Consider the following 16,719-nt stretch of genomic DNA (forward strand, 5'->3'; position numbering starts at 1 on the left):
AGTGAGGAGTAGAGAGAGGCAGAGAGCTGCAGGGTGCCAAGAGAGCTCAGAGGGCAGACACTAGCATGCTTCAAAGATTAGCACATGGTCTAAAGGGGAAATAGAACACTGCCAGGTCTAGGGTGGTGGAAGGGAGAGAATACTGCATTGTCCAGAGGGGTGAGAGAGCAGCACAGTGTATAAAGGGAGATAGAGGACAATGTCCGGCCAAAGACAGTGGAGGGGCGAGGCCACTGAAGGTTTCTAAGGGGTGGGAGACCAGCACAGGTCAGGTATGGGGTCAAAGAGCTACGCCGGATAAAGGAGGGTCGGAGAGCAGCACGTTTAAAAGACAGGTGTTAAAGTTCTTACCATGTGTGCTCATGATGGGTCTTTGTAACTCTATTTTGAGCTCAGGGTCATAAATCTAAATCTCGGTGTGGCCTCCCAGTCTTTCATCTTTCTGAGGTCGCTAAGATTAGTGCCATTGAGTTAGATACCAACATTTTTAATGTGGTGTCAAGACCCTCTCTGGTGAATATGTGCTTTACAACATACATAGTGTGGTATGGACACAGAAATGTATTTTAGTATTTTGTTTATCAAAGTCTTTGCAATATATATATTGTCATTATTCCCTCTGTCCCTCTTTGACCCAGTACCTTTCATACCAATATCCATTCCCTTGACCTCCTTTCTTAACTTCGTACCATCTTTTTCCTTTCCTTTTTCTCATCCTCAGCACCTCCAGCCATGCCTCCATTCTTCTTTCCATTCTTGCGTTCTTACATCCTCATTCTTTCACCATTATTCCTCCCTTGGTGCATTATTTCCTTCTTCCTTCATTTGTTCCTTACTTTCTTTTTTCCTGCTCATTCCTTAATCCCTTCTTTAATTTCTTCATTTCATATCCTCAAACCTTCCTTCTGATTTTCTTCCTCCTTCCATCGCACATTGTTCACTTCCTTTCTCCCTCCATCCCTTCAATTCTTCCTTACACATTCTTTTCTTAGTTTCTCCTTTTTTAATCCATAACAATTTCCTCACTCCAGTACTCCCCTTCCTGCCTTCATTTGTTTCTGCCTTCTTTAATGTATTCCTTCCTTCCTTCAACACTTCCTTTCTTTTGAACAGCACAGTACAAGCACATTTTCTTTAGTTTGCAAACTTGCCTCAGGTCCACAAATGGCCTTTCCAAAAGCTGCATTTTAAAACGTACACACATTCTCCAACTTGAGTTCAGTTTTGAGTTGTTGTCCATATGTTATATTATGTTATGTTATATTGATTTATATAGTGCACTAATCAACCAAGAGGATATCCAGGTGGCAGTTGTGTAGGTATGAAGAGCCAGGTCTTAAGCTTCTTGAAGAACTCAAGAAGTGAGGAGGTAACTGATGTGTTGAGGCTTGTGGAGGTGAGTGGAGCCAGTGGAGGAAGTAGGCGGAGCCGGAGAGGTGGTTGTGGCCTCCATAAAATGTGAGCACCTGCACTTAGTATTTTAAAAAATTCAGCACTGTGGGTACATTTGCCTGTGATGTGTGGATTGGCATAAGTAATGGTATTCCCCGATTACATACTGAAATTTCAGCAATGACGTCACTCCTCCATGGATGTGAAACATTAGGTGAGGGCCATTCATATTATATACATGCTTCTCTTCCACGTCCACCTTAAACTTTTCCTTGGAGATAAATGCTCTCTTTTTTGATACACCTAAAAGTGCTTGGGACTGGGTGAAGGAACATCTTGACTTTCAAGGATGAAGGTTGCCTACCCCCCTTAGAAATCCCCAACAACCCCACAACCGCCACCAGGAGGCCTGAAAAGGGTAGGGAGTCCTGATACCTGGAGACAATTGCCTTTAAACAACCACAGACATAGGCACAGGAATTGTTCTGCAGACTGACAGAAACAATTCTAAACATCAAAGCACTGCATAAGTGAGATGTGGCTCTCGGGCCTCCACCCTTGTTACCTAATTGCTGCATGTTCACATGTATCAAAGGATAGTTATATGCGGGTTGAGTCTCATTGGAGGTAGTCTTCTCTTAGCATACTCATTTATTTAGTGGTTGTGTTTTGGGATGATTGTGGCATTATTGGTTTAAGACAACAATGTTGATTGCCAAGTTGCAAGGTGTCCCTAGTTAATACCAGTACAGATACCTCCAGTTTCAGAAGTACAGGGTGGTTGGGTGGGATTCACAACTTTAGTAGAGCACGGGTTTCAACAAGTGTAACCACACATGCACACTACATGTTTCTCACACATACACAAGGTGCAGTCCCTTTTCATTTACTTTGATTTCCCTTATGACATGACAAATTGGGCAGATATGTTGTGTTTGCTGGACTCCTGCAGGGCCGACTTTATCCTTGATAAAGTGTTTATGCTCTCCCTCCATTAACTGCAGAATTTGTTAGGACCATGATTGGCTTTTTATATTATCCAGGCCATTGGTAAGACAAGTGGGATCATCGCACCTAGCTAAGATATTGACACAAAGGAACCTGCAAGATGCATGCCAATTTCTCCACCCTCTCTGTTTCCTCTTTTCCTCTGGAGTGTATAGGTTTTTTTCTGAGGCGGGACTGCTTGAGATGAAATAAAAATAGAATTTGTAATACTCAACTAATACCCTGGAGTATCTAGGCGCTAATACTCTATAAACTGCAGCACATATAAGAGTCCAGAAGCAGATTTATGCTGTAGTGGTTAAATAGCTAAGTTTTTAAACTTTTCCTGAAGTCAAGCAGGCTTTATTTTTTCCAAAGTGCTAAAGGTAGTGTGTTACACAATTTTGCTGTGCTTATGACAAAACTCTTACCACCCCATCTAACTCTTTCAGCTCTGGGAACTATAATGTGTCCACTAAAAGAGGAAGTACGCATGTGACAGGACACACACTAGATGGGATATTCTCAAACAATCCCCGAATAAATTATACAAAGGTGTTACCTTTGACTTGGACTGACTATGCCACTGTGCTATTTGATCTAGTATCCCCTTAACCTCACCATAACATATTAGGACCAAAAAGGGAGATTGAAACAAGAGCCTGGAAGAAAAAAAATAGTTTGGAGCAAGCTGCTTCTCTACGGGGGATGGCTCGCCATCTTCCCGTAGACGTAGAGGATGCCACAACTTCCTATACAGATTGGATAAATGTAACAAACTAGCCCCAGTGAACTGATGGACCCCCCAAACGCTCTCAGACTTCAGCTCCCTTGTACTCTGAAGAACTGAGGGGCGTCCTAACCTCCACACATCATGGAGTTGTACCGCTGCAGTCCATTGCCAAAAGTGCTGCGTCACTCTATTAACCTATGTCCCCAGAAATGAAGATACTGAGTGATGTGCCTCTGTACAGTGAATGCAATTAAAATCAACCTCCCAGAACGCTGGTGCTTGAGGATTTCTGAGCAAGGCTGGGGACAGGATGTCGAAAAACTCTCCCTAAAGTTCATTTTGGGCTTATACTGCTACCACCGACAGAGGCCTGCCATTTAAATCACCTTCCAACATCACATACCACCTTTTTGTGTCAATCACCACTCTAGTATGCACAAAGGGCTCTCCTGGGGCTATTCAAATCAAAATCCCATGTGGCTATGCGAAGTAGCCAGTCCCAAACACTTCACCGCTTGCCCCCCTTCACCAGTTTCTCTTTTGTAAGGTGTGACTCTTGTATACGCGTTATATGTATGTGTTGTCACCTGAGATGTGCATATACCTATGCCGCCTCACCGGCGTTGCCGTACCCCTGATATTCCACGTCAACACATTATAGGTCGTATCCATTGCCAAGAGTGTAAATCAACAGGCAAGTATTGTGCATGTAATTGTGCCTTCCCGTTCCCGAGCTATCCATCTCCCCTAATGTTGCTTCCCCATGTCATACCACAACCATGAAACATCAACATAACAGCACCTCTCTCTCCCTTGGCTTGAGCGCAAACATCCATCTTGCCACAACCTCCCATGCATGTGTCAGACAGCAAAGTTTAGTCCTAGTGTGCAAACAGTGTCCTTGCGGTAAGTCTATTTGGGACCAGAAAAGTCAATGTTGTTACCTATTGCCCCTTGTCCAGTAGCTGCACTTCGGTGTGGGAACTGCACTGAGCAGTCTGGGTCCCAAACGCCTCACCAGGTCAAGACAATGAGCCATCTAGATCCTTCTCGGATGCCAGGACCTCCTATCTAATTGTGCAGTACAAGGAGAACGCAACCACGTTCTGCGTCCGCAACTTAACCGCTTGCTCCGCTGATAGACGAGTGCATAGCAAATGGGGGTGACGGCAACAAGACTTACTTCTGCTCTAGTCCAGCATGTCTCTCGGTCCCCCTTGATTCCAGGCAGGTCCTTGACCTCCTTGGACCGCAGACATGTGAAAGAAATGGGACACGTCTGAATCCAAAATCCAAAGTTGTGCTGGGAAGAACAATGCATATGACCGCCCCAGACTCCAGAGCTGTGTGTTAACAGCCCCAAAAGTGTTTCCTCTGAGCTTCTGCTGTACAGTCCGGATATGCTGTATTGAGGTTCCCACTGTACCGCCAGAAGCCTTTTTGCTGGAACATCTGCAGCAGCAGGTCCCTGTCTCTGAGATTTAGTATACTGAGAGGTGGTGGGGCAAATGGCCAATGATTTTGTGCGCGCGCTCGATGGAAAAGAACTTTCGGATTCGATGGGCCAGAGCCGTGGATGTCAGCCAGTCCTTCTCGGTTAACTCCATAGTTGGACCCTCTGACTTCTCTGGGAAGCCATGAAAACAAAAATCGTTGTTCCTAAAGCTCCCCTCCGCATCCTTTGCCTTTGTCTTTAACTCTTGCACCTCTGCCTTTAGGGTCTTTAGGTGCTCTTGCATGCTCGCCATTGTGGGCCTTATTGATGTCAGGGAGGATTTTGCGTCTTCCATTCTATTCACCAGCCTGGCATGATCATCCCACAGCCACTGTCTTTCAGAAGCCCCTGGGACGACCACAGTCCCTCACATCAACAGCCCAGGCCCCAGTCTCTTCATACTGTGGTGAAGAAAACCGCGGGGACACCTTCCCCTCAATCACAGAAGCTCCTCTTCACCAATCAATCTCCTCAGGCCCATGCTGCCTCCTGCTGCCACACTTCTGTTCCCCCTTGTAAGCAGCCTGCCTGGGCTCAGCCATGTCCTTCCTACAGCCGTCGGCCCCATTCTGCAGGCAAGCACCGCCTAATAGGAGGAATCCGGTCAGATCCTTTGTCTGTCGCGTCTGTTCCCCAGCTCTGATCCTCAACCAGCGGCTTCACTGCTGCTGTAGCAACTCACCATGCGGACGGCCACAGTCGAAACAGTACTGTATCCGCATGCAGGTTGACCAAGGCGGATCTGCGGTGTTGATTTTATTTATTTTATTTATGTATTTGAAAGGTTTTATATAGCGCTGGCTAGACCCGGAGGTATCAGAGCGCTTTACATGAGTATCAGACCATAGTTACAGGTTACATTGTTACAAAGGTTACACAGTTATTAGAGCATAGCTACATAGTTACATGTTAGGTCGAGACAAGCAATAAGGACAATATGAGTAAGGGAAACAGCAGGCAAGGGGAGAGATTCAGGGGAGAGGGGGTAGGAGCAGGGGAAGTAGACAGTGAATGAAGGAGGGAAAGAGGAGGGGGAGGGGGAGACACACAGAATGAACGAAGAGGGGTAGAGTGACAGGGGCACAAACCGGTAGACGAGTAATAGCTGTGTCCAAAGTCCAGTAAGCTGTGATCCCAGGGGAAGTGGTATCATTCCCCCAACCCCGTTGTGAGAGGCTTCCTTTACGCAGTGGACTCTCTCAGAGGGGTCTCTGAGACTCCAAGGCCTACCTACTGGATCCTTCTCCAGGATGGCTGATTCTGCTTGCACTCTTGGCGGCATTCAATACCATCTCCCCAGCTCGCATGACTCAGCGATTGCGGGAAGCAGGAGTCACTGGGAGGGCCCTACAGCTTCTCCACACTGTTACGACCGGTAGAACCCACATTGTCAGTTGTGGAGGCTTTAAAGCAAAGGCTTTTGGCCCTCCTTGTGGAGTCCGCAAGGGATCTTCGCTCAGCCCCACTCTTTTTAATCTCTATGTGACCCCCTTGGCAAAAATGGTGAGATCGTTTGGGTTCCAGGTGCTCTGCTATGCGGATGACACACAAATCATTTTTTCCCTATCTAATGATTTGCAAACGGTTGCTCAAATATTCAATTAATGTATGTCCTGCATTATATTCTGGATGAAGGGAAATTTATTAAAAATCAATGCAGACAAAACTGAGGTACTAGTCTTTGGACCACAGACTTCCATCTGGTCTACTGCCTGGTGGCCCATAGATTGCGGTCCCCTTCCTGTTCCGGTTAAAACTGCTAAAAATCAGGGGGGCCTCTTCGACGAGGGCCTGTCTTTTGATGCCCCGGTGATCCATACAGTAAGCACCTGCTTTTACATCCTTAAAATCTTGAGGAAAATATTGCTGTATATCCCATTGGAGCTACACCTGCCCACTATCATTGCACTAGTCACCTCCCGGCTGGACTACTGCAACGCTCTGTACCTTAACATCAGAGCAAGCTCCCTGAACAAGCTTCAGGTGGTACAAAATGCTGCGGCAAGGCTGATACTTAACATACCGAAGTATCGGTCAGCCAGGGAAAGAATCTTAGCCTTGCACTCAAGGTTCTGAACTTGGTGTACAAGGCAATGCATAACAATGGCTCATCGTATCTTAAAACCATGTTTCAGTGGTTTACACCAGGGAGGGCCTTGAGATCCTCTTCTATAAAAAACAGTTTCCTCACAGATTTCGCAGGTCCAAGTGGGGTGGCCTCTCATTCTCTGTCGCAGCCGCTAAACTCTGGAACTCTTTGCCTCTTCCCATTTCCAAGGCGGAGTCTCTTCCAATCTTCAGGAAACCTTTGAAGACCTGGCTCTCTGCCTCCTAGCTGTTTATTTGTGTTCTTACTCCTCCCTGTTCGCTTAGCGCCTTGACACCACTTGGTATAAGTGCGCTTTATAAATAGTATCCTAGTCTATCCTATCCACTGCTGGCATGCACTGTTCACCGGGTGGAGCCCATTTGAACCCCCTTCTACAACCATGGCCTTCCATTGCTGATCTTCATTGCACGGCTCCACTGTGCCTCTCCTCGCAGTCTGCTGCAGTCCTCTCTTTACTGTTGCTCCAGGCCCCAGGGCTAGAGGGCCATGTGGGCTGCAGTGCTTATAAGTTGCTGGACAGGTCTTCTTTGAAGAGTTTGGCTTCACCGCCTCTCTGGCAGAAGTCGCCAACCTTGCACCAAGGACATTGAACCAGTCCGTGAGGGCCTCCCCGTGCCATGCCGGTTTGGAAATGGCAGAATTTTTGCAGGCCGGACAGGAGCTTCACACCGGACTTTGCATTGCAAGACCTCATCATTTGGATCTTCAACAACAACTCAGACCACGCACCACAGCCTCGCTGCACCTTGGAACCAATGCATCACTTCGGCTGCACAACTCATCTTTGATGTGGATCCTGGCAACAATTTGCAAGCCAGTATTGAAGGTACTTTGTTCAGTAGGTCTAACTCCGTCCCTGTAGCTGGCCCTTGCTCCATCACAGTCGACCTGAACTTGTGACTTTGTCCTGGTCAGGCACAACCAGATATCCACAATTTGCGCTTTGTGCTTTTTGGGTAGATTTTTACAACAATATTTTCAAATTGGATATCTTCAGTTTGGATTGGATTTTTGTCACATTGGTCTTGTTTTATATATAAAAAAATAGTCTATACCGCCGTGAGACCCTTTTGTGGTGTTATTTCACTGTGTTACTGTTTGGAGTGTTCCTCAAATACTTTGCAGACGGCCTCTGAGTTAGCCTGACTGCTGTGTGCCAAGCTAACCAATAGTTGAGCACAGTTTAAGTTAGGGCCTGGTTACGACTACACCCTGAGATAGTTGTGGTTGCTGCTTGAGAAGGGTCCCACCCCCCTTAAGCAGTAACCCAGTTTCTTTTAACAGAGACGCAGGATTACAAGTAAGTAACTTTTCAATAGACCCTATATATTACACTATCCATATTGAAACAGCTGCACAAATTACCACTACTGAGCATGTACAATCAGTAGATCTCTAGGTAACGTCCCCACTGTTAATGCTTTCAAGCATCTCTGGGTTGGTGCATGTGACACCACTGATTTTTGTCGTTTAGTTATTTAACATACTGGCCTATATTGCATCCTTTAACTCCATCCTCTCCAGTTATGCTGTTCTTTACCAATGCCTTTAATGGGAAGAACCCCATGGAAAGCGAGTATGACTAACTTTCTCATCAGTACTTATTTATTTCAGTGAAGCCAACCTCTAATAAAGATATCTAACCATCTGCAAGAAAATACCTCAAAATTAGGTTTCATTGGCATATTCTGAAAACCATAGGGTCACCCTTTAGAGTGTAATTTGCAGGTGTGGGTATATCTAGACTGGCTTTGGATGTACAAACATTTATTTCCGGCAATTTATCTGGTCAATGTTATCATATGTGGAAAGCACCTCACAAGGGGAACTAATAGTATTGGATGTGTAAGTTGTTATTGTTTACTCGAAGAATGAGATTTAAATGAGCCATTGTTTTTTTTCTTACAGATATAGTTCACAGAGATCTAAAACTCGAAAATATTTTAGTGAAAACCAGAGATAATGAAAATGATAATGAAATGAAGCTAAATATAAAGGTAAACACCAACATTAAATTACAGTAAGAATGTACACTGAAATGTGACTGCTCTAGGCATTCAGGATTGTATATGATATTATAATTACAGTGATTATCTGATATATCTGGCAAGCTGCATCAACATCTCCAAGCACTGTATCCACCCTTCCGGTGAAAATGTTAAAAATATGAAGTCTTTGCTCTGAAAAAATAAACAGTTTCTTTCAGAAAATAGATAGATTTATTGTACTTTTAGGTCTGAAAAATAGTAACAACCCATTTTCTGGATACCGAGTGTATTTCAGGTATTTAATTGGTACATTTAGAAACTGCTAAATGAAACACTGTGCCTTACTACCTTTCCCAAACCCTGGATGAATTTTAGATATGTGGGCTTATTCCTTTTATATAGTTAAATACCAAAATATACAACTCTCCTATATTGAGTGTGCCTCTGTATGCCAAACCGTTCTTCCCTTATTAAAAAATAATGTAACATGGTAAAGTGTAAAATAATACCACTCCAGCATAGCCTCACTTAGATAACACAATAAAGCACAGCTGGGCTTATAAAATAAATGCGACTCCCTCCCTAGAATTTGTCAGTTGGGATTACCTACACAAATCATAAATCCTGCCCCCCAATTTAAAAGCCATAACTCTCGTCAATGTATGTATACAAACACATATGTGAAACTTCAAGTATCAGAGGTAGAGGAGGTAGAAGGGACTTGTTCTCCAAAAAGTCATACTGTAAAACACAGAGTGTTTCTCTTTTCTTCCCCTTTAGGAATTCTAGATGGCAGAGAAATGTATTTAAATAACCCTCACCAACAAGGGTTTGCCCTCGGTGGCATGCTTCATCCTTAGGTTATTCCCATTCCGCTGCTGATTGGGCATGCTGCGACCTACGGGTACGTGGGATAGGAACTCCTGTAATCACACTTCCATCAAGGCTGCTTCCATGCTCAGGGAACACGCCTACGGCTCTGAGGATCCCCCGTTTTGGACTAATGAAGCCTCATCAAGACTAATAACATATTTTCAAGAAACATCACCGATTAGGTGCTGTATGTATTGGTATTGATTCTTTATTTTCATATGAGCATGCAGTGAATTTTGTGCTAACAGGATTGGCATCAGGGAGTACATTTTCTTGCTCCTAAAGAATAGCCTTGGGGTAGGGCTAGAAACATGTCGACCAGTGAAACTCAGGGACATTATGCAATTGAGTTTTCGTTTTTCCCCATGTTTTTACCATACAGGATAGAGGTGTAAATAAAGTATATTTTTCCTATTAGCCAGGTATTTGTAATCTGTCTTTTAAAAAAAAAAAACTCCTACTTTTTTTCATCTGGATTAGTCTAATGCTTTCAGTGCTCCCCTATACCTGTAGGTCGCAGCATGCCCCGTTCCGCAGCAGAACAGGAAGAACCCTGTGATGAAGCATGCCACCAAGGGAATACACACACACACACACATATATATATATATATATATATATATATATATATATATATATATATATATATATATATATATATATATATATATATATATATGTATATAATAATAATGTATAGGAGCATGTTGTGCAATTCACGGAACAAACATGAGATTGGAGATTGCTCTGATATTGGTGGTGGGTGGGGGGGGGGGGGGGTTAGGAAGTTCCAGGTTTTTAGAAGACATGGCACAGATGTAAATGGATTTATGACCGAGGAATAGCGCTTTTAACAGGCAACGTTTTCTGATGGAAGCTAATCCAGTGACAAGATGTGAGGAAATATGTCGTCTTCTGTTATGACCCAAGATGGAATGCATATCTTCATATTGAAAGTTTCGAAGATGGGATATGGTACACTAGGAGACCAATATGTGAGTTACAGTAATCCAGCCTTGCCAAAGTCAGACTGAGGTATCATTTTCCAATGATAGGCTGTGATAAGATGCAGAATGGTATACAGCGTGTATAACATCAGACTACAGGTACTTTATTCTTTGAAACAAAATTTATCAAACATGATACACAGGTTGCATGCAGAACTAGATTAACCCGGGTGGGCCCCTTGTTCTTGTAAATCTTGGGGTCACCTGGGTGAAAACCAGGCGTCTTTGTCTGCAAAGATGACAAACTCATTTTTATCAGATTTAAGACAGAGTATTACTATTTATTTGGACAGGTGAAAAACTTTGTAAATTCTCAATGCTCTCCATCAAAAAGATAAATTAGAAACTTTAAAACAAACTGCCTTTCACAAATAAAAAATACAGTAAAAAATCCTGAAACTATCTCAATGCACTCAGCTCTCAATTTACACATTTTTGTGAAAGCGAGGTAGAAAAGTTAATGTGACTGACCAACTACCTGCGTATAGGCAATGACCCACAGTTTTTTGTAAAGATATAGAAAATGATAGGCCAAACATGGGGGAACCAGTCGAAATAGAGCACAGGAAGGAGAAAAAAACCTCACAGGTTAGTTGTCCAGCTTCTGATTAGGCATCCTCACCAGATCACCAGACCCCCATAATAAATGAATAGATGCAGTTTTGCATAAACCACAGTGGTGCTCATTACAGACATATTGAAGTGCTAATGTGGTAAATTTGCCCCCAGAATTACTGATCCTGGAGGAATCTGTAATTCTGGGATTGTACTTTACAAGAACATTACAAATTGGACTCCGAGAGTGGCAATAACCTGGGAAAGGAGTACTTCTGTACTGATTTCTGTGGATTACTTCCCATTGTTTACCACACAGAGATTTTAGTTGCTTTTTGTCGCTGACATGTCTTGGGAAGGGAAAACATTAGTAAGGTGTTGTTTACGCATCCTTTGTAACCTTGATGCTGCCAGTAACTGTGACTTAACTGCCAGTTCCAGATTATGTGGCCGCTCATTATATGAGCCAGTGTTTCGGCTTGACATGCAATAGACTAAGAGGATTTGCAGCAGTTGAGACACATATCAGGTGAGCCCTCTTTTCTGCTTCTATTGTATTGAAGTGGTATAGGAACTGATCTATGAATGACTTTTCCACCTAATGACTACATTTTAAGTCATCAAAAATTATTCTCCAATAAAGAATCTTTCATGGATTCACATATCTTCAGTCTTCCTCGTTGTCATGGTGGGAGTCTCACAGTAATATTAACAGGCAGTGCCAAACATAAGTATTAAGAATCTTAGAGAAGCTAAATGATATTGGTAACCAACTCACATTGTTTTATAAGTAGCACATTTCAGCCAGTCAGAACACAGACCCTGAAGCACTCTTCCCTTGCAGGGCCACCATACGTCAGATTTCAAGCACAAGTTTGCAAAAATTAATGTAAGAGGTATTCGGAATGGTGAGCCCCAATGGGAAGGTGGGAGGGTCACTTGTGAACCTATGGAAGATATCAATACTGGAGAACCACAGTGTACAGGTAAGTAACTTGTTTCTTCTCCAGTATTGAATCTTTCATAGATTCACATGCTTGAATCAGATTAGTATGCAGTACTAAGCCCAAAAGAGGCAGTAAGTATGGCAAACCACTCTGATTTAGAAAATGACCATGCCGAAATGTCAAATAGCAAGACCAAGCTAATATTTCCTTTTCCAAATATGAAACTTTAAATATAAAGCAAGAGTTGCTATGTAAAAAACAACAATCATTACTTTACTGAAAAAGGCGACATAAGACCTGTTGCCCAACCGCAGCATCTGCTTTCTAAGACAAATACAAACCATAATGCTTGGTGAAGGTATGGACATTAGACCACTTTTCTGCTCGGCAAATGTCCAGTAAAGAAACCCCAGCAAAGAGAGCTGTTGATGTTGCCACAATTATCCAGTATTGGATCTTTAGATTCACATGCTTGAATCATTCCCCGTCGTTGAAGTGGGAGTCCCACAGTACCATAAATAATGCAATATGTATTACTATCATAGGCTATAATTGCATTGAAAAGTCAGTTCAGTAGCCTATTTCCTACTATTAAAAGGTACCAAACTTGAACTATAGCTGATCAGGCGAAGGCACTCTCCAAAACACTCCCAATGGAGGCTGAGTCCCTCAGATTTTGTACTGCATGTCGCGTGCTGGGAGTCTTCCTGATGTTTTAACAAAAAGGGGTAACCCTGTGTCCCTCAGAACCTGGGTATGCGTGATTAACAAAAAGTGGTTCTGTTGGGTGTTCGCAATAATTACTTTGAAGCAGACTGAAACAGCTCAGAAGCACAAAACAAGCAAAAACTCTCTGAAGGCAAAGTTTTTATATATTAAAAACAAGAATCGACAATATACACTGGAATTACTTCATTCCGTCATAGTACTAATAAACACTTCAAATTCGTGAATAGTGACTGTGGTGATCAAAGTGACTAGTGCATTGCATATAGTGACACTTATATACAAAACATGTATTTACAATAAAACCACAAAAAGAGGGGGGAGGGGATGGGAACAACGAAGTGTTTTTTGTTGTTGTAAGGCCAGTATTGCGAAAGTAAATATTCCAAGGAAAACAAATGGTTAATGGACATTAACCATTTGTTTTCCTTGGAATATATAGAAGTGTCACTATATGCAATGCACTAGTCACTTTGATCACCACAGTCACTATTCACGAATTTGAAGTGTTTATTAGTACTATGACGGAATGAAGTAATTCCAGTGTATATTGTCGATTCTTGTTTTTAATATATAAAAACTTTGCCTTCAGAGAGTTTTTGCTTGTTTTGTGCTTCTGAGCTGTTTCAGTCTGCTTTAAAGTAATTATTGCGAACACCCAACAGAACCACTTTTTGGGAGTCTTCCTGAGCTCTGCTCAGCCATCTATCAACTGGTATAGTAAAACTTAATTTTTATTACTGCTATGCCTGAAACGCCAACAACAGGGTTCTGTTGGACCTATGGAACTAATGTGAGGACAAGTCTTTATTGATTTCCCACAACAATTGAATTCTTCTCTTTCAAATTAAGTAAGACTGCTTTCATGGATTACAAAATAGAAGAGGATAATAACATTTCTTCGACCTCTACCAAGGTCACATAATGGAGCAGAGCATACAATACGCTCCCAAGATGTTCCTATGAAAGGCTCACCTGAGTCCACTAAGTTCAAAAAGGAGAAAAGTAAATTCTCATAAACATATATCTCTAAATATATATCTTCTGCTCTTCACCTGGAGTTCACTCCTCAATGTCCTCTTAAGGCACTTCAGTGGCGTGGCGAAGCCCAGGGCTGATAGCATTGCCTGGACCACCTCCTCATAGTCAGTAACTCCATCGTAAGCGAGGATGGCCTGTCAGTGATGCTGATGGCATTGACACTGGCCCACTGTCAAAAGCTTTATCTATTTCCATTTCCTTTTACGATGGCCCTATTGGCACTTTGCTGTCGAGAGACCACATCTTTGATGAGCGTAACCCATTGACGTTGTCCACGCTGTTGTCCAATGCAGTCGTCAACTGGGGGTCGTTGGTGGCTGGTAAACGGCGCCCGTCGTCGTCCATGCCTTTGTCGAATCGTCAATGGTGGCCACGTCCAAGGCATAAGCATAATAACGATTGTATTTAATCAAGAGTTAGGGACATATCGTACAATTTGAAGCAGTCCATGGCTCCTCAGTATTCCGTAAAAAACATATTATAAACAGAAACAGGTACAAAAATACGATTACGAACTAACACCTCTCTCTTCTAGTCTTAGCAAGGAGCTCTTGTGTAAGCATTCTCCTTGTTCAAAGTCTTCAAAGTTTGCTTCACATTTTTATGCCACTTCAACCAACTCTAAGAACAAAACTGGATAGGTCCATAAATACGTGGTGGGGGCTAGACCCTTTATAGAATATATAACACAAATTGCCCGAACCACAAAATCTCTACAAGCTTATTAGGAGGGAAAAGATCGATTTATTTGAAGTCCCTGTGTCTTGCATTGAGCCATCCATGGAAAGACGTTAGCTCTGCCTGACTCCCCTGCCACAGGAGCCAGACGTCGTCAATGTATCTATACATAAGTTGAAGGAACTAGCTTTGATGTACAGTTTCAAATCATGGGGACGATGGACGTCACATCGCTATATACTCAAATCCCTCAAGAAGAGGCTCTACAAGTGATGGAGATTTACCTTGACCAGAGAGAAAGACCACATCGTGTCCCCACTGCCTTTATCTTAGAATTGGCAGAAATAGCACTTAAGAAAAACGATTTCACCTTTAATGGTGAGTATTACATGCAAGTGAAGGGGACCGCCATCGGGTGTCCTTATGCCCCAGAAATGGCGGTTCTGTTCATGGCACAATACGAACAGAAGTTCGTGGAAGCTAACATCCCATTCAGAGATAAAATTTTACAGTGGTACAGATACATTGACGACGTCTGGCTCCTGTGGCAGGGGAGTCAGGCGGAGCTAATATCTTTCCATGGATGGCTCAATGCAAGACACAGGGACATCAAATTCTCATTAGAAAACAGCACTGGCCGCATGACGTTTTTGGATGTTGAAGTGAGATGTGAGGAAGGACAATTCGTAACATCGCTCCATAAAAAGGCGACTGATAGGAACACCATCCTGCACCATAGAAGTGCCCATCCACGCAATTTAAAGGCCAATCTGCCCTATGGGCAATTGCTCAGAATGAGGCGTAATTGTTCGGATGTGGCTGATTATGAAAGACATGCGAGGTCTTTTTGTCATGACATGCAGGACAGGGGCTACCCTAAGAAGCTCCTTAAGCACTCATTCAAACGTGCTAGATACACGCCGAGAGAATGCTTGCTGCAGCTTAAGCAACGCCCTCCGATGAACAAAATGGTGTGCGTCACAAGGTTCTGTCCCGACACCCACAAGTTGCGCCTAGCTGTTCTAAAGAACTGGCATCTATTAGAAGGTTTGAATTGTCCATTCCCTAAGCCCATCTTCGCTTATAGAAAAAATCGAAGTATTGGCGAACAATTGATTAGAGCTGACATTACCATTCCAAAACCTAAAAGTGACCTTTTGGCACAATGGAACCTAAAGCCCGTGGAAGGTCATCACAGGTGCAGCAATTGTGTTGCTTGTTCTACTACAATTGAGGGCAATGAATTTGTCCATCAGGGAACTAAGTGGAGACATACAGAATTCTCCAATTGCAAAACGAAAAATGTTGTTTACGGAAAACTTTGCCCGTGCTCACTAATCTACATAGGCAAGACTAGCCAACAAGTCAACCAAAGGATCAGCCAGCATCGATCACACATAAAGAAAAAAATAATGACCGCTCCGCTGGTTGAGCACTTCTGTGATAAAGGCCATAATGAACATGCATTTAAATGGTCGGTGTTATTCACTGTGAATTCAATGACAAAATGCCACGATATTAAGCGTGCCTTACTGCAGAAAGAGGCTTATCTCATTTTGAAATACAATAGCACTCAAAAAGGCCTTAATAGCTTGTCTGAGATAGCCCATATATAACTGGCATAGACATACAACATAGCGGACTGCCATCTGTCTGACATCCCTGGACTTAATCTGTAGCCTTACGTCCTCTTTTCACTAACACATTTTGCGTATAAAGAGTAAGCGTGGCCACTGCCTGGCAGGTAGATATATGCAATCTTAATAATGGGTGCAGCGTCACCTACAGACTCCCTACATGCTCTGTTACAAAAGTTTATTTTTTTAAGGGTGCATGCAATACACAATCACAATAATGACCCTCAATGTGCTCGCCGTACTTGTGGAATAAATGCTATTTAAATCAGCATTTGTCAAATTTAAATGAAATGGCCCGTTTTAACATTAGTGTTCAGATACGAGTTGCCAATAAAGTTTTGATAGTTTAAACCCAGTGCGTAACCAAAATAGTTAAAAAATAGATTTTCTGCCTCCATTCATTTACCATGACACCACGTAACAGGCGCGCCCTGATTTTACATGCGCTTCTCATACTAAACATAATTTTCTCGTAGGGCAATTATGAGGACACTACAAGTCCCATCATGCCTTTTTTGGAGGTGGGCTTTAAATACAGGAAGTGCTTGGG

The 16,719-nt window shown here is 42.9% G+C and overlaps 1 protein-coding gene across 4 annotated transcripts in view; it reads left to right on the forward strand.

Moving 5' to 3' along the window:
* Window positions 1-16,719, forward strand: part of STK33 (serine/threonine kinase 33) — a 1,296,925-nt gene that overhangs the window by 618,973 nt on the left and 661,233 nt on the right. For all 4 annotated transcript variants that reach the window (XM_086956010.1, XM_086956012.1, XM_086956013.1 and 1 more), the window contains one exon: window positions 8,626-8,714. In XM_086956010.1, coding sequence (XP_086812136.1) covers window positions 8,626-8,714 — 89 coding nt within the window. The remainder of the gene's footprint in view (window positions 1-8,625; window positions 8,715-16,719) is intronic.

The sequence above is a fragment of the Lissotriton vulgaris genome, chromosome 2_1 (genome assembly GCF_964263255.1).
Source record: "Lissotriton vulgaris chromosome 2_1, aLisVul1.2, whole genome shotgun sequence".
NCBI lineage: Eukaryota > Metazoa > Chordata > Amphibia > Caudata > Salamandridae > Lissotriton > Lissotriton vulgaris.